Source organism: Oryctolagus cuniculus, chromosome 18 (genome assembly GCF_964237555.1).
Source record: "Oryctolagus cuniculus chromosome 18, mOryCun1.1, whole genome shotgun sequence".
NCBI lineage: Eukaryota > Metazoa > Chordata > Mammalia > Lagomorpha > Leporidae > Oryctolagus > Oryctolagus cuniculus.
This window is the reverse complement of record NC_091449.1, coordinates 41,516,982-41,535,495: the sequence shown is the minus strand read 5'-3', so window position 1 is coordinate 41,535,495 and position 18,514 is coordinate 41,516,982. Positions and strand designations below refer to the sequence as shown.

Genomic DNA, 18,514 nt, shown 5'->3' with positions numbered 1-18,514 from the left:
TGGTTCACTCCTCAAATAGTTGCGATGATCAGGCCTGGGCCAGGCGAAGCCAGGAGTCTAGAATTCCATCTGATTCTCCCACATGGGTAGCAGGGGCCCAAGTGGTTGAGCCATTTTCAACTACTTCCCAGGCACAGTAGCAGGGAGCTGGATCAAAAGCAGAATAGCTAGTGCTTGAACGGTGCTCCATTGTGGGATGCTGATGTCACAGGTGGCAGTTTAACCCACCGTGCCGCAGTGCGGCCCCTCTGTTTCTGATTTGTCCTGGGCTTGTGTTGTGTTGTCTTGGAAGACAGTTTCTATTTTGTTCCATTGACCGGTGAACATGATGCAAGTGTGTGAGGCAGAGAGGTGCCCTAGGGGTGTGGAGTAGGCAAAGCATATGCTGTTCTCTGCACAAGGACTTAGAATGTGGTTGGAGAGTTCAGTGTGGAAAAAGTGGGGACCTGGGGACCCTTGGCGTTGTACGTGGCCACAAGACTTCAGCACCTAAGTCAATTGAAGGAGCCCCTTGTTTTCAACGGAGTACTTCGCAGCATTGCCAATACCTGAGTGAGAAATGTTAACGCTAGGGACACTGGTGTCTTCCGTGTCCTGTGAACACCCCAGATGAAGAGCAAATGGCCTGGGGGTTCAGAGAAAAGAAAGACTACTGTCAGCTCTATAGAAAGGGGTCCGGGCGGGATGGATTGGGTTTGACTTTGAGTTGAGGAAGAGGAGGAGGGTATTCCAGATGGGGGCATGGAGACTGCAGAGGGAAGAATGAAGGTGTCAGACAGAGCCTGGAGATGATAGACACAACTGTGGTGAGGACCACGGTGAACAGAGCTACAAAAGTTGAAAGATCCCAACTGTTATCCCAGGAAAGTTCTACATGTTAGGCCCAGATGACTGAATGTTAGGGTGTAGTCTGGTTGTCTCGTACCCAGAGCTCCTGAGATGTGAAGGTGAACAACTTTGCAGTGGAACTAGGCCTAAACAGTGTTATACAGCTGTGTCTTTTGTGTTAAGTACAATTGACACTGGTGGAATAGCTTGAAATAGTACGTTGGCAATCCAAGGACATTTGTTTTTATGCCTTATGCTGTTGCACACATGATTGGTGTTGATACCACATGATAAGACAGGAAAGCATTCCATAGATAAAAGTTCAAATAAAATAGCCCCTATTGGTTTTCTGGAGATAAACTGTTCCAGCCCTCTGAGGGTCAAAAATTCGATCTTTCATCTTTTGTGGGCTGTTTGTTGACTTGAAGTTCAGTGAAACACAGTTCTGCACCTGATCTCCTTAATTGTGTGGTTGCCAATGGAGGCTTATCTATGCTGTTCTCCCAGAATGCAGTTCAGCCCCAGCTAGCATTGGCCCCTAGTGTGGAGCAGCTTCCAGACCCCACTGGTGTGCCGGCCTGCCATGCCCTGAGCTAGCAGCTGTCTGAAGCTGATGAAATCAGGTTTTTAGTAAGCTGGGAGGGAGGAGTATTCTTACCTAGAAAGAGAAACTTTGGCCAGCGCCGCGGCTCACTAGGCTAATCCTCCGCCTGTGGCGCTGGCACCCTGGGTTCTAGTCCTGGTTGGGGCGCTGGTTCTGTCCCAGTTGCTTCTCTTCCAGTCCAGCTCTCTGCTGTGGCCCGGGAGTGCAGTGGAGGATGGCCCAAGTGCTTGGGCCCTGCACTTGCATGGGAGACCAGGAGAAGCACCTGGCTCCTGGCTTCAGATTGGTGCAACACACTGGCCATGGCAGCCATTTGGGGAGTGAACCAACAGAAGGAAGACCTTTCACTCTCTCTCTCTCTCTCTCTCTCTCTCTCACTGTCTAACTCTACCTGTCAAAAAAAAGAGAGAGAGAAATTTGAAGAAGAAGCTAAGTCCTGATGTTCTTAGAAAATGTTAAATGGTTCTCAGAAAATAGGATGCTTTTATTTAAAAAAAAAAAAAAAAAAAGCCCTTTTTGCACAGGTGATGTATTTGCACGGATCCAAAAGATAAAGCAGTACCTGCTGGCAAGTGCCCTTTGTCTCCTTGCATCCCCGCTGCCTGTTCCTCCACACGTATTTGTGAGGCTGCGTTTTAATTTGTTGCTTCTCTATCGTGTTTGTAGTTTTGAGACTATGAAGGTGTAGTTTTCTTTTCTCCCTTTTGTGCTTCTTGGAGACATTGCCAACTCTGCTTGGTCTTTCCTCGAGGAGAGGAACAAGAGATGTTTGATTTTATGGAAAGCAGTGCTTGCTTAATGAGTGAAGGGATTTACTTGCAATTGACTGACTATCAAAGATAATAGTATAATTTCTGACACGGGTTAGTGATGCATTTTTTTAATGTCATTTATTTTTTATTTATTTGAAAGGCAGAGTTATAAGAGGAGAGACAGATCTCACTCTGCTGGTTCATTCCCCAAATGGCCACAACAGCCAGGGGTAGGCCAGGCCAAAGCCAGGAGCCCAGAGCTTCTTCCGGGTCTCCCATGTGGGTGCAGGAGCCCAAGCACTTGGGCCACCTTCTGCCTTTCCCAGGCCAAAACCAGAGAGCTGAATAGGAAGTGGAGCAGCCGATCCCCAAACCAGCACCCATATGGGATGCCGTTGTCTCAGGCAGTGGCTTAAGCACCGTGCCGCAATGCTGACCCCCCCCCCCCCCCAAGCAGTGTCGTAGCTGTCTAAACGCCAAATGTTTGTCCCATCACTCCTTTTTGATTAGCTTTCAAGCCACAGTTGGTCTTAACGGAATGTTACCTTTTTTCTAGCCTGGAATTTAATTTGGGGAACACACAGGTTTTTGGAAAGTCTCTTACCATTTCCAGATGTACCTCATTGGCACCTCATCCCCCCCCCCCCCCCCCCCCCCGCCAACAACCTGCCTTACTGTGAATTTATCATGAGATGGAAGTTCTTCAGAGTTTAACTATACACTCAGATCTTCAAAATACACTGGTGCCACAGTAGAGCTAATTTGTTTACATGTGGTATGAGTGTCAGGACGGTGGGTACTGCAATACATTGGGTTAAGCCATCGCTTGGGATGCCTACACCCCATATCGGAGCATTAATTCAAGTCCAAGCTAGTCCTGTTCAATCCATATTCCTGCTAATGAGCTTGGGAGGCAGTAGATGATAACCCAAGTACTGCATGAGTTCCTGCCACCCGCATGGGAAACCCAGATTGAGTTCTTGGAATTTGAGGAATAAAGCAGCAGATGAAAAGTGTGTCTGTCTGTCAATCTCTCTGTAATGAATAAATAAATGAATTTTTAAAAGTATTTATTTATTTATTTATTTATTTATTTGAAAGGCAGAGATCTTCCATCTGCTGGTTCACTCCCCAGATGGCCACAACAGCCAGGGCTAGGCCAGACCAAAGCCAGGAGCCCAGAGCTTTTTCCAGGTCTCCCATGTAAGTGGCAGGAGCCCAAACACTTGGTACACTTGGGCCATCTTCCACTGCTTTCCTGGGCCATTAGCAGGGAGCAGATCAGAAGTGGAGTAGCTGGTACTTGAACTGGTGCCCATATGGATGCCAGCACTGCAGGCAGAGGCTGAACTTTCTACACCACAGTACCAGCCCCAGTGAAATAAATCTTAAAAAAATATGGGGACAGTTGGATAGCTCAGACTCACAATAAAGTAATTTTGTATACATGTTCATGCAGAGCATTAAATAGAAAAGGTCCATGTAGGCTTGGTTTTTTTCTCTCTTCCTGAAGATTGAAATACTGCATCCTCATTTGTAATCTTTGTACCCATTTATTCCAGGTTAGATGGTAAAAAGTCATGAGATTTCTTAGTAACGTAAGCACTAAGTAATTTTACAGCGAATGACCAACACTTGGGATGATAGAATGCAATAAGACTAAATTAACTTTCTGTTTTCTGAAATCTGTTTCAGCAACTCTACCAGATCCTCACAGACTTTGATATCCGGTTTTATATGTATGAACTACTTAAAGTAAGTGGTATTTATGAACTGAATTTTTCAGACTTGTTTACTCAGGGAGGAGTTTTTGAGGGCACAAATAGTACTGCCGCAGAGTGTTTCTTGATACCCAGAGAACTTAGGTGTCTTTAGCCTCTTGAGGGTTCTGTTGTGTCTTCTTCATGTAGACACTTTGCAGTGGGACTGGGGAAGGTGGCTGAGTGGGGGGTCACAGGGACGGTACACCACAGACTGGGACCCCTTAGCCCTGCTAGCCTTTGGATTTTCTCAGGCTTACTAGTAGTTTTCTCTGTATAACAGATCATCCCAGACGTAATTATTTAAATAATTCATTGTTTTTCATAGTTGGGTAAGTAAACTGTTGACCTGACTGGGACAGGGTGGTCTAGGGTGGCCTTGTTCACATGTCTGGGGCAGCTGGGATAGCTGAGGTTTCATCATCTGGGAGATGAATCTCCAGGCTGCCTCCCAGGATGCTCCTGGGCTTCCTAGCAACAAGAGAGGTACAGAGCTCAACCCTCTCTCGTGTCTTGTTTGCCAGTACCTTATTGGCAAAGCAAGTCCCGTGGCCACCCCGTCTTAAGAGTGAAGAAATAAACTCCACTTGTTGATGGTGAAGGTAACAGTGAGGTGTAGGATGGCAGCATGTGCCGCTGGTTTTCTCCTGTGTGAGACGGTCACTCTTCCCTCCTGCCACCCCTGGCTAGTAGACCTTCTAGGAGAGTTCCTAATTTCAGGCGCTATGGCACTGAAGATAGTACTGATTGATAGAGGAGTGATCTTTTTAGTCTGTCCAGGTAAATGCCTAGATGAAGAATTCGAAAAAGGTTTATAAAGTAGAACAGACCAGTAAGTTCTAGCTTTTTAGGATCATGGATGACTAAGAGCCTGCCGCGAGCTGTGGATTCCGCTCAGAAATGTAGGTATTAGTATATGATATTGCACACTGTTTTGCAATTGTGGATCTCGGACTAAGATACTGAAGTTATCAGGCTGTCAGGGCTGGGCTTTGAGGAATGGGAATTTGAACAGCACCTCTAAGAAATGAATCTCGTTCTTAGGAGCGCTTCTAACCACTCGTCATTAGAGAAGTGTTCACACTAAGTCTGAGGTCTTTGTCAGTAAGAACAGAGGAGCAGAATAGGCGGAGCTTGACTTAGGACCTGCCTTTTCCCCTGTCCTCTCCAAACTGGATTTGAAGCCTCGGGTGGATGAGGTTTGCAGCACTGAACAGTGAGGCAGCTCCCTTCCTGGAGGTGCATCCCGGAGAAGCCCAGGAGCTTTCCCCAGGAGAGTGCACCCCGCATCTCACACTTTGTTGTTTTCAAGTCAGGTAGCGCCAAAGGTAGCAGTTCTATAACCTTAACATTCACCCTTGGATCAGGCAAAGACATCACAGTGGCGCAGCTCTTCACAAGCTGGCCGTGCAGCTGCTCCGTGTCTAATCTCCCTGCTTGGAGGCTGCGGGGCACACTCGGTCTGCTGGTGAGGACAGGAGCCCAGATGAAACCCGAGAAGCATCTTTTATGCCAGTGGTCACAAACTGTACCAGGTTTTAAAACCGAAGTAATTCCTCAAGGAATGTTAAAGCATGTCAGTACCTCCACAGGGAGTCTGATTGGTGAACTTGACAAGAGGATTAGTTACCCTCCTGTATTTATTCAGCCTTTAGTTTTCCTCCCAGGTATTGTGGTCCTAGTTGGTTTGTTCCTTTGGGCAAAGTCTAGGTGAAATACCAGTCAGTGTTTGATAACCATGGTGGTGTTTGCAGGGAGCAGTGAGGGTGAGGAAGAGAAAATATTTAACTTGGTTGAAAATGTCGCTTTTCACCGAGGTCGTGGCTGCTGGGTGGTGATCGCTCAGTGACTTGCTGGGGCCTGCAGCAGAGTCTGATCCTTGACACAGATTCAGGCAGGTGTGCCTTCCTGAGCTGGGATCTTTGACAAGTGTTAGAAAACAAAGAAAAAACAGAATTGAAGGAGGAGGGGAAGTGAATAAATCTGGAATGTATTTTTTAAGTTTTGCTTGTGTAAAGCGTCACCCAGATCTACTTGTCTGATATAGTACTTGCCTTGTCTGATATCGTAGCTGCTTCCCAGAGGTAGCTGCCGAAGTGAAGTTAGAACTCCGATCTTACCCACAGTAGCCGCACTCAGAAGCTCAGTGGCCTCGGGTGGTGTTAGCTGCTGTGAAGCACGGCAGAGCGAAGGTGTGGAGTATTTCCATGCTTGTAGACGGTGCCACGGGGCTGGTGGAGAATATTATGAACAAACCTGAGGGCTTCCGTTGTGCCTTCCTCTTCATGTCCCCTTCCCTGAGGATGGTGTTCTTCTGTCACCATAGTTTAGCACTGCCAATTCTTGATCTTCCAATAAAAAGCAGTGTGTATTTTATGTTTTTTTGGAGGGCGGGGAAGCAGAATTTGATACAGACTAGAGGAGCTCATTCCTGGGATGCAGATACTAGGGAACATTCCCTGGTTTCCAACGTGAAGATGTCCATGCAGTGTCTTCTAAAATAGCCGGCTCAGGTTTGCTGCTCAGGGCACATCTGGCAATACCTGGAACTGTTTGTGGTTGTTAGCGTGGGAGGGGTACTACTGGCATCTTGTGGGTAGAGGTCAAGGATTCTGCTAAACAGAAATTTGGGGCTAATGGAAAAGTGATGGTAGCACAACTCTGAATTTTCTGAAACACTGACTTGCATACGTAAACACCCTATCTGTATCAAGTAAAGGAAGCTCTTTTCTCCTTGAGTAATAATACAAAGGCCAAGTGACTCAGCAGTTGTATTTTAGGAAAATACTAATGCTTGTTGATCTGGAACACACATGCGGACACTTGTCTAAAAGACAAGCCATGTTGAAAGATATATTTGCACGTCATTGTCCATGTGCACGTGCATTCTGGCTTATCCTTTGAACCACTGTGAGAGGCGACTCCAGTGGGGTTTCCAGATCTGGTTTCTTCTACCTTTTAAAAGACACCTTCCTCATAGCCCTTGATGTTCCTTCCAGAGCCCTCTTCCCACCAGCTGCCAGCCGTGGTGTGCACAGAGAGCCAGGGGTGCCTTTGGAAGCTTGTTTTCCCTTGTTGATTACAGGCATTGAGCCCACCTTGGGATATTGTATTCAAGTCAAGGTGTCACTAATGAGCATATGCTTGCATTGGAGGGTGGTTGAGGGTTTGCTTACTTTTCTCTGTGCTTTCTTACCTAATAGGCTCTGGATTACTGCCACAGCAAGGGAATCATGCACAGGGATGTGAAACCTCACAATGTCATGATAGATCACCAACAGAAAAAGGTACCATTACCGCCAGGCAGTGGCAAGCCCGAATCAGAAGGCGTAGGGCAGACCCGGAGGCTCTCCATGACCACGGTGGTTTCTGGAGACCGTGCTCTTTTCTTTGATGGACTTGTGTTAATTACTCTTACTTCTTCCCCTTCCAATGTTGGTTTCTGCTTTGCATAGCAACAGTACACAAGGAAAGTAGCCGGAGGACCCTGTTATCGCTTGTTTATTTTGGTCATAGTTTTCCCGAGGGTCTCAGAAACTACAGATGGTGGTTTCTGCTTTGCTTCTCAGTGACCCTCAGATCAATCTGCCTGGCCTTAAACATACCCTTGGGTCTCTCCTGTTTTTGATAGCCAGCTCTGGTTGTCGCTGATGGTGAGTAAATGGATCAGCTAGTAGTCGATTAATGACAAGTGAGAGCAGTGCTTCAGTCTTGGGATGGGGCAATGTCCCCACCCCTTGCAGTTATGCCTGGAGCTTATAATGAACGCCATGAATGTGGGGGAAATATGTTACACATGGAAGTACTGTGAACATTGAGTTCTGTTATCTGGAGAGAGTGGTGAGCCAGGGTAATTTAAATTAACAACAGCAAAAAAAAAAAAAAAAAAAAAAAAAACTCCAGGTGTTCTGCTCTAGAAGGGACCTTTTAGACAGCTGCTGAAACTAATTTTTTAACGAGTGCACCTGCTCACATTTTGTTTGTGGCCATATAATCATTGCCTGTGTGATGAAGCCTTGTTCTCTGGCACTGGCGCCTGGAAACCCTCCTCTCACGCGTTCTACTCCTGTCGTGTTTGCAGCTACGACTGATAGACTGGGGCCTGGCAGAGTTCTATCATCCTGCTCAGGAGTATAATGTTCGTGTAGCCTCGAGGTATTTCAAGGGACCAGAGCTCCTTGTGGACTATCAGGTAAACTTGTTAGTAGAGCTTCTTGGGGTTTTTTTTTTTTTTTTTTTTTTTTTTTTTTTTTTTTTTTTTTTTTTTTTTTTGACAGGCAGAGTGGACAGTGAGAGAGAGACAGAGAGAGAAAGGTCTTCCTTTGCCGTTGGTTCACCCTCCAATGGCCGCCGCTGCAGCCGGCGCACCGCGCTGATCCTGGCAGGAGCCAGGAGCCAGGTGCTTTTCCTGGTCTCCCATGGGGTGCAGGGCCCAAGCACCTGGGCCATCCTCCACTGCACTCCCTGGCCATAGCAGAGAGCTGGCCTGGAAGAGGGGCAACCGGGACAGAATCCGGCGCCCCAACCGGGACTAGAACCCGGTGTGCCGGCGCCGCAAGGTGGAGGATTAGCCTATTGAGCCACGGCGCCGGCTCTCTTGGGGTTATTTTGAAACTTCTTTGGGGCTTTCCCTCTTTGCTGTTTATTTAGTCAGTTTAGGTCCTTCCAGAACCCAGCCATTATTCTACCCCCCAAAAGCAACTTGCAGATTTTTTTCGGGTACTTTTTTTATATGAGGAGAGGCAAGCTTTCAGTTCTTAAATAACCTGTAAACGCAGATAAGAGATGCTTAGCAGAGAAGCGGGTTTCTGACACTGTTGATCGTTATTGCCTCAGATGTATGATTACAGCCTGGACATGTGGAGTTTGGGCTGCATGCTGGCAAGCATGATCTTCCGAAAGGAGCCTTTCTTCCACGGGCAGGACAACTATGACCAGGTGAGCGGACGCCATCCACTTCTGTCTACTGGGGCTGAATGCCAAGAAAAGGACGTCTGGACTGTTGCTGCAGTGTAGTGGTTTAAGCTGCTGCTGGCTATACCTGCTATATGTCCACGGGTTCACTCCCCAGATTGCTGCAACAGTCAGGGCTGAGTCAGGCCAAAACCAGGACCTTCATCTGGATCTCCCATGTGGATGGTAGGGGCCCGAGTGCTTAGGCCATCTTGCTTTCCCAGGCACATCGGCAGGAAGCTGGATCAGAAGTGGAGCGGCCAGGACATAAACCAACCCCTATATGGGGATGCTGGCCTTTGCAGCCCAACCCACTAGGCCACAGTGCTCTACTTCTGATCCTGCTCTCTGCTAATGTGCCTGGGAAAACACTGGAAGGTGGCCCAAGTACTCGGGCCCCTGTACCCACCTGGGAGACCAGAGTTCCAGGCTCCTGGCTCCTGCCTGGCCTTTGCAGCCATTTGGGAGTGAACCAGTGGAAGGAAGATCGATCGATTGCTCTTTCTCTGTCTCTCTTCCAAATAAATATATAAATAAATACATATTTAAAAAAAAATAATGTCCTTAGTGAGGAATGCTATTTTTGAGCCACTCACTAAATAGCAATGTCTGCATATAAACGTTTCTTCAAGGTAAAGAATGTCTCAGTCTTCTCTCTGGTTACAGAGACAGATGATGTCCTCTGTGCTACACTTGCCAAGTGATTTTATGAAGCAATTGGGGCCCCTCCTTGACTACTAACAGCAGATTCTAGATTGATACTCCCGTGATCATGAGCTTCCAGTAGGGTGATAGGCATTTATGTGGACGTCATGTTCTTGGATTTGTCAGCCCACATTAGACTCAAATCTGTATCTGGGCCCTGGAGGCCTGGTGGTGCGGAGTCTTCTGGCTCCGCTGGTCCTGTGTCCTCACAGACTTGCAGTCCGAGTGCTGTGCTCAGTGATTTGGTCAGCTTGTTTTATGTTTCAGCTTGTTCGGATTGCCAAGGTTCTGGGTACCGATGAGCTGTATGGGTATCTGAAGAAGTATCACATAGACCTAGATCCACACTTCAATGATATCCTGGGACAGTAAGTAAGGGGGGGGGGGGGGGTTGACCTCACCCCATTTTGGAAGCGGGAAGGTTAGCCAAAATCACTTTTCTTTCCCCTTCCTACTTGTACCAAAAGTGAAATGCTCTTTTTTTTCCCCATGTGTATTTTGAGATAACTTGGGCATGATATGTATCTTCTAATCATTTAATTTCTTCAGGATATAACTTGTGTTTGGATAGAAGATAGAAAATAAAATCATAGTGTTAGAGAAAACTTTCTGGTACAGCATGTGTTTATTTTAATGGCAATCTTAGAAAGCTGTGATTGTTCTTTGAATAAGAGATTATTAGATTTTCTGTGTTCTCTATAGCATATTTGAATTTCCAGGTGCAATGCCATCATGTTGAAAAGTTTGACAGTTTCCAATAAACAGTATATTTTTTGGAATTTTTGTGTTTCTGAGGTTAGTCTCTAAATATGTCTCCTGACCAGTAAATATAACTCAGAATAACCGCCTGGGGCATAAAAGATTACTGAGAAAGGTTACAAATTCTAAATAAAATTTTGAGATTTTGACTAGTTCTTTTGAATCCCAGGGCACTGTTTTGTGTCATGATGCTATAATATGACAGTGGGGGGCAGGGTGGGCACCCGTGAAAATGAGATGTAGCAGGATCGTAATGAGCCCAGGGTTCCATGATTTTGTTGACTTTGGCCCTAATAGGTGAGGGCTCTTGTACTCTCATTGGTATTCTGAGTCATGGTCTAAGAGTACCAATGCTTCCTTTTTCTTGTCAGACATTCCCGGAAACGCTGGGAGAACTTTATCCATAGTGAAAACAGACACCTTGTCAGCCCTGAGGCCCTAGATCTTCTGGACAAACTCCTGCGATACGACCATCAACAGAGACTGACCGCTAAAGAGGCCATGGAGCACCCGTACTTCTGTGAGTCACCAGGGACTGGGGTCCGGGGTTTATCTTTCACTCGAGGAAAAATCTTTCCCCCTTTATCTTTGAGACCGCTCAAAGGCATTCTGGCTCTTTGGATTAGATTGTTGCAGTTTGACCGCATTAGTCCTAGACAGCTGAGACAACTTTGCAAATTGGTTTCTTGATCCCCAGAAGTATTTGCTTGTTCACAAGCTGGAGCTCCCTTGGGTGCAGTCTATTTGACAGTTTCCTAGCCCCTCAATTAATAGACCCCAAAGATGTAAAAATTTGTTTTCAAACATATACATTAAGAAGCAAGTAATTAGAGGTGAGCGTTTGGCACGCACATCCTGTATGTATCAGGGTGCCAGGATTTGAGTTCCCTGCCTCACCTTCGTATTCCAGGTTTCAGCTAATGTGTACCCTGAGAGGCCGCAGACAATGACTCAAGTACTTCTGTCTCTGCCACCCAAATTGAGCTCTTGGCTTGGGCCTGGCCCAGACCTAGCTTTTGTAGGCATTTGGGGCATGAACCAGTACATGGAAAATCTCGGTCTGTCTCCATATTTAAAAAAATAAAATATATAAATTTGTTTAAAAAAATTAAAGCTAATGATTAGTCAAAAGTAAGTAACTATAATATATTTTTTTAAGATTTATTTTATTTATTTGAGAAAGTTATAGTAGACATAAAGAAAGAGGTCTTCCATCCTCTGGTTTACTCCCCAAATGTCTGCAGTGGCCAGAGTTGAGCCAATCTGAAGCCAGGAACTTCTTGGTCTCCCTGTGAGTGCAGGGGCCCAAGGAATTGGGCCATCCTTCGCTGCTTTCCCAGGCACATTAGCAGGGAGCTGGATTGGAAGTGGAGCAACAAGGACTCAAACCAGTGCTCATATGGGATGCCGGTGCAGCAGGCTGTGGCCTTACCCTGATGCACCACAGCACCAGCCCCACTGTAGTATATTTTTAAAGAAGAGAATAAATAGGGGCTGGAGTTGACATAACAGGTTAAGCCACTGCCTACAGAGCTGGTAACCCATATGAGTACTGATTCAAGTCCAGGCTGCTCTGCTTCTGATCCAGCTCCCTGCTATACACCTGGGAAAGCAGCAGAGGATGGCCCAAGTCCTTGGGCCTCTGCATCCACGTGGGAGACCTGGATGAGGCTTCTGGCTCCTGGCTCATCTGGCCCCGCCCTGGCCATTGCAGCCCATTTGGGGAGTGAACCAGTATATGGAAGATGTCTCTTGTCTCTTCTGTACTACATCTTTCAAATAAATAAAATAAAATAATCTTTAAAAAAAAAAAAAAAGGCAAAGAAATGACAAATGAAATTTGAGGAAAAGGAAAGCAGGTATGGCAACAGCTCACTGAAATCTACCTGATCTGACTGGCACCTCAGAAGTTTGTGTGCATTCAGTTTTTTTTATTATTTGAAAGAGTTATACAGAGAGAGAAAGAAAGGCAGGGAGAGAGGTCTTCCATCCGCTGGTTCACTCCCTAATTGGCTGCAATGGCCGGAGCTGCACGGATCCGAAGCCAGGAGCCAGGAGCTTCTTCCGGGTCTTCCACGCGAGTGCAGGGGCCTAGGGACTTGGGCCATCTTCCACTGCTTTCCCAGGCCAAAGCAGAGAGCTGGATCAGAAGTGGAGCAGCCAGGACTTGAACCTGCACCCTTATGGGATGGTGGCACTAGAGGCACAGGCTTTACCCGCTACGCCACAGCACCAGCCCTGTGCATTCATTTTATACAGGTGGCTCTTGCTGTTGGTAGAGTGTTTCAAATGAACTTTGCTCAGAAGATTCACTTTTGGGGTAACAGCCTAGTCAGGGAGGAGACTGGAGACAGGGAGCTTACATGAGTGGCTCAGTCATTCTCTGAGTCGAAGTGGAAGCTTTCATCATTTTCACTGGCTGCTTGACTGATGTGCTGTCTTTCCAGCTTCGTTCTTCCCTCCAGAGATAAAATCCCTGCCTGAAGAATTTGTTGCTCTGGTCTTGAACTTCTGGCCCTTACACATCAGGAGAAAGCAGATTTTAGAAGGTCTAACCGTCTGCCTTCCCGCCCTCAGACAAGTGCAGCTTGCCGTCCTCCCGCGCCCCAGGCCTGGCACGGAGCTCCTCTCCCGTTGAGCTAGCTCGCTAGACCGATGTCTGTAACGTGCCATTCACGGTCTCCTTTTCTGAATCCATTCCAAACTTCAATTCAGAAAATTTTAAACTACTGCTGCTGCTTTTTTTTTTTTTAAAGATTTATTTATTTTTATTTGAAAGAGTTACACAGAGAGGAGAGAGGCAGAGAGGGAGAGGTCTTCTCTCCCCAATGGTTCACTCCCCAATTGGCCGCAGTGGCCAGAGCTGCACAGATCCAAAGCCAAGAGCCAGTTCTTCCGGGTCTCCCACACGAGTGCAGGGGCCCAAGGACCTGGGCCATCCTGTACTGCTTTCCCAGGCCATAGTAGAGAGCTGGATTGGAAGAGGAGCAGCCAGGACTAGAACTGGCGCCCATATGGGATGCCGGCACTTCAAGGCCAGGGCATTAACCCGCTGCACCGCAGTGCCAGCCCGAGACTGATAGACTCCTAATGGCTCTTGTTATTCACCATTTCCTCTGAACGGCTTATTGTCTGGGGTTTGAAGAAATTAGGGTTAGTATTCAAAGCAAGTAACATGAGATTAGTAGACCTCTTGAACAATGGTAAGTGGGGGTTCCGCGTGTCCCAGCGGTTGAGCCTGTGCTTTGAGGAAGTGTAAGAGCTGGCTACAAGAACAGGGCCCCGGTCACTGCTCCACGTCTGGTTTCCATGTGTGTGATGTGCACTCCGCTCGGGCACGCGGCTGACCCGCCTTGTGTGTGAGGCTGTGTCTCCGCCAAGGGCTTGGCTGCCCTCCCCAGCCCTGGCCCTGCTGACCTTGACCCTGCTTTCTTGCAGACCCTGTGGTGAAGGAGCAGTCCCAGCCTTGTGCAGATAATGCTGTGCTCTCCAGTGGTCTCACGGCAGCACGATGAAGACGGGAGAGCGACGGGTAATTTGGCATTGATGCTTGCCAATAAAATCAACCAACCCAACACAAATCTTGAAGGAAAACTACAGTGTGATAAAAAGAAATTCCAATCATTCCTTCTAAAAAGAAGAATAAAGACCTAAAAGCCTGTCAAAAAGAAAGCAACTCCCCAGTACTAGTCGGCAGGGAGCTGCCGTCGCGGCCTGGCCCTGCACGTAGTTCAGGATCTGAGGGCACTCTGCCGCTGGAATGCATGGGAGATGAGAAACTCGGAGTTGTTGTACATTCCCTTAGTTCACAGGACAGCACTGTGGAGTTAACCCGTGCAATCAACAAGCTCTGAATATCTGACTTCCTATCTATTCCATTGTGGTCTGGGTTTCCTTTGACGAGAAGTCAGGCTCCAGTTTAGCAAACGTCAGCAGTCTGTACTGCCACACCAGCCTCATGTACGAGAAAGAGATATTAAAACAGTGACAGTATTTTTTTTAACTCTTTTACAAATCCATGTTTTATGTATTTTTTTTTTTTTTTTTAATGCCATGAGCTCTCCAGGAAATGTCTCCCATCCCTGCAGTTTTCCTCTACATGTGCTGTTCATCACTCGCTTTCACAAGAGTCCCCTCTGGTGTCAGAAGGCATCCCTTTAAATCTGATGCCGTGAGCAGGTCCGTGGGTCTCAAAAGTTCCACGCCGAGTGCGTCACTGGGAGCGCACTGCAACCCTTTTGGATTTTCCTAACCATAAAATCTTGTTGCTATTTTTTTTGTTGTTTGGCTTTTTCCCCCCCACACAGCCTTCTAAGGAAGGAAAATCTCCCCGTTCCCAGCACGTCCCAGTGTGTACACCTATTTTAATGCACCTGTGAAACAAAGACCTTTTTGTTCAGAACCATAACTAAAACTGGAAAGTCAGTTTTCAGGCTGATCGGGGAAAGAGAAAAATATCCTATTAGAATTTTTCAGGAAAGATTTAACTGAAAAAAAATGTACTGCCAATTTCTACCCCCTTTTCCTTTTACCCCTACGAGAAGGTTTCTGGCTGTAATCGGGGTACTGTGCATTTGTCAGCTCTGATGTGTGATACGTGAATGTGATGGCGATGATCAGTCTTTCTGGCATGCAGGTACTGGCGTTGTGTGGGCAAGGCCATCCCGTAACTCAGGCGCCTGAGAGGAGACGCATGTACAGGGGCTTGGGGAAGGAGGGAGTGCCCCTGGGGCAAGTGTTAAAGCTTTCGTTTGATTCACCGTGCTAACTCAACCTTCACGTTAGCAAAGGAAGTAGACTTTGTTTTAAAAAAGTGATAGGGCTGATAGCATTTGGGGGCTTACCTTTCCGTGAGCGCGGCTTGCCATTGGTCCCTTTGCCCCAGCTGCAGAGCCGTATTGCAGCTCTGGGGACCTAACACCTAGGCTAGAGCTAGTGCTGGAGGTGTCCCCCCCCAGTCACACTCTAGGACTTCTCTATTAACCATTCAATAATGCCATACGTTTTTATAAGGTTAGATTGTTTGTTTGAAACATCTGTTTACATTCCATATTCAAATAAAATCGTATTGGTAGCAGGTCCTATCTCTAAATGTAGATTCTATTTTTGTTGTTTGGTTTATGGAAACTTAAAATGCAAATGAAACTCTTCTCTTACTGTAGAGTTGAGTTTACGGATTAAAAAATATAAAAAGATCCCGAAGCCAGGAAATACATTATTAAGGTTCTCATATCAGTGCTGCCTGACAGCCTTGCACATTCTGAATATTAACGTAAATGTTTGTTCTACCTGCAAATCAAAAATAAGATGGGCGCTCTTGGCTGAAGCTGCCGATACGTGTCAGGCAGCCAGACTCAGCGTGTTGGGGATCAGAAGCCTTCAGGTGCGCCCGCACAGGCACCGGGTATCTTTCCTGCTCCCCTGCCTCTTGTCTCCTTTAGCACCTCCTCCCCTCCCCCCTGCATTTTTTATTTTGCAAGTTGTCTGGACCAGGCAGGAGCCTACTCGGGAGGTCTTGGGGAAGCAGTAACCCTTTCTGTCCCCTGCTCCCCCCGCCCACTTGGGTCCCCAGAAGCAGTAAAGGCATCTGGAGAAGCAGAGTGACCTCCTCCTCCCCTCTCCTTTGGCCATGACATTGGCGCAGACACAGCCAAGCCGCTCGTCCTTGTAACTGCAGCTGTGACACAGGAGTGGTTCCTCCTTGTTCAGCACAGTTTACTTCTCCAGCACCTGTTCTTTCGACCTCTTGCCATGCCTTAGACTGAGAGAGTAACTGGGTGTGAAATGCTCACTCCCTCCCCGGTCTGGTCTTCACAGCTAGGCTGGCCTTCCCCAGAATGAAGGGAGTCTAATCCAGGCTTTCCCTTTTACCTGTCTTCAAAACCATTTTGTCTCCAGATGAACCCAGCTCCCCTGAGATTTTATAGGGTTTAACTGGGTTAGGAGGTAGCCTTCAGACCTTCCAAAAGGATGTGTGGAGGGGTGTGGGTGGGGTGTGTGTGTGTGTGTGTGTGTGAGAGAGAGAGAGAGAGAGACAGAGGGAGAGAGAGGGAGAAAGAGACTGGGAGTGTAAGTCTAGTCTTATTTTTAGACTAAACTGTGGTGAATTTACCCACTCATTATCCAGTTCAGTTCATATTTTCTTAAGCTCATCTCAGTAATTGTTGTTTGCTTCGTTACCTTATAACAGGTTAAAGTGCCTATGATAAGGACTTAATTATTTCCTAGAGAAAAGCAAAAAACATGGGGAACAGGGTAGTGTTACACTGTCATCTCAGGTACTGCCTATGTTCAAGAACATAGAGCTGGCAGGGTAAGAACAAAGGTTCCCGTGCCTAATCCAGATGGGTAGAGCGCCGCTGGCTGGCCACAGGCGAGCACAACTGCAAGGTTTGCTTCAGCGGCGAAACCCCACAGTGTGAGTGGAACTGTGCCGCAGTCCGTGCCATGTGCATCTGCGGCAGTTCGTGCTCCCCTGGGTCCCGTCAGCTGGCCTTGCTCCTGTCCCCTCTCCGGGTAGGGAGAAGCTGTTGAGTACGTAAGGCAGACCAAGCATTCCCGGGTGTTTTACCCATTAGAGAAGTGCCAGTGCTGGCCTGGGGAGGCTCCAGACATTGTCCAGTGCATCTGTACTCACAGTGTGTTCTCCAGCACACAGGAAGGTACTCGGATTGCTTGATGAGAGGCCGAGGAGAGCACCTAGTCCCTGGGTGTGGAGAGTGACCAAGAGCAGGTGTAGTTAAAAGGAACCAATAAGAAAAAAGACCTGAAGGTAGATCTGGAGGAGGAAACACTTCCTGTGGGGCTAAAATGAGAAGGCCCGAGTCCATGTCCTGGAACACCCCCTGCGCCCTGGAGTGGTTCCAGTGGGACTGGAAGGTGGTGCTCAGGAGTCAGGTGCTGAGTCCCAGAGGGGGACCTGGGTGCTGTGGGTCTGTGCTACTCAGGGAAATGACTTAGGTTCTCCCAGGTGCTGCAGTGATGAGGAGAGAAGCAAAACTATGTGGGGACACAAGCAACAGTTGCAGGAATTTTTATATATGCATTGATGTAACTCTTAAGAGAGCCCAGTTAACAGTTTCCTTTAATGCCAGTTCAGATTAGATGATTTATTTAGGAACTTGTGTTACTTCATGGACACCCACAGGGAAAGGTAAACTTCCCTCCTACAAATGAATGAGTGGATGATAACTGACAAGAGTCGCCATCATTTAAACTGGAACCCTTCCAACAGCAAGAGCAGGCGGGGGCCACACGAGCACACGGAGAAGCCAAAGTTGAATGAATTAAACTTTTTAAAGCAAGTGAGCTTAATGAATTGAAACTGGGTAATGTCCTGCCTTTAAAGTTAGCTCGAGAATGGGGTAGGGAGGAGGGCAGGTGGCAGGGAAACATTGGGACCAGAGAACTGGTGGTGCGGTTTTGAGCTGTGTGGAAGTTAGCGACCACACTCCCAGCCAGGCGTTGTAGAGGCTGGCGGGAAAGGAGATGGGGTTGTGCAGGTGATGCCTCCGTCTGTGTTGAGACTCAACAGTGTGCTACAAATGTGATACTTAACCCTGAACTGCATGTATTGGGGATTGTTTTTAAAAACAAAATACAACTTTGAATCAATAAATTAACAGTTTTTCACTTGCTGGCTCTTCTTGCTGTAAATGATAACTAACAAGAGTTTGGGACAGAAATCTTGACATCCAGTGGAAAGTTTGGATAAGCTTCAAGAACCGTGGAGCCTTCTGTTGGCAGAAGAGCCACACTGCGTGGGTTGTGATCCTTTACAAGTGACTACTTGAGACACCGTTGGCCGCCTCTTTGTATCCCTGGACGACCGATGTGTGACTTCTGTGCTGCTGCCCTTAGAGGGAAGAAAAATGCCATGTTAAATCCTGTTTTCATAAATAAAAATGTTGACAATAACTGGCCTTCCCAAGTGAAAGACAAACCGTTGCTATGAGGACCTTAACTTGAATTTCCTGTGTCTTGGGGGACAGGGGGGATGGGCGGGATAATTGAGCTGCATAGAGGCCAGCCTGGTGGTCAAGGCTCCTCACCGTGGCGGGAGGGCTTTGCTCTCGCGGGAGTGGGGCGAGCAGAGTTGCGGGGTTACTCTGGTGTGTGGTGCTGGACCACACCACTCAGACAACCGCTGCTTG

At 47.3% G+C, this 18,514-nt stretch overlaps 1 protein-coding gene across 2 annotated transcripts in view; it reads left to right on the top strand.

Annotated features, from left to right (window-relative positions):
* Positions 1-18,514, top strand: part of CSNK2A2 (casein kinase 2 alpha 2) — a 39,511-nt gene that overhangs the window by 19,734 nt on the left and 1,263 nt on the right. Inside the window, exons 5-11 of one of the 2 annotated variants that reach the window (XM_051846823.2) lie at positions 3,880-3,939; positions 7,148-7,231; positions 8,026-8,136; positions 8,781-8,882; positions 9,870-9,970; positions 10,733-10,881; positions 13,800-13,893. In XM_051846823.2, the coding sequence (XP_051702783.1) occupies positions 3,880-3,939; positions 7,148-7,231; positions 8,026-8,136; positions 8,781-8,882; positions 9,870-9,970; positions 10,733-10,881; positions 13,800-13,876 (684 nt within the window). In that variant the 3' untranslated portion in view covers positions 13,877-13,893. The remainder of the gene's footprint in view (positions 1-3,879; positions 3,940-7,147; positions 7,232-8,025; positions 8,137-8,780; positions 8,883-9,869; positions 9,971-10,732; positions 10,882-13,799; positions 13,894-18,514) is intronic. The other variant, XM_051846824.2, reaches the window with a different exon arrangement.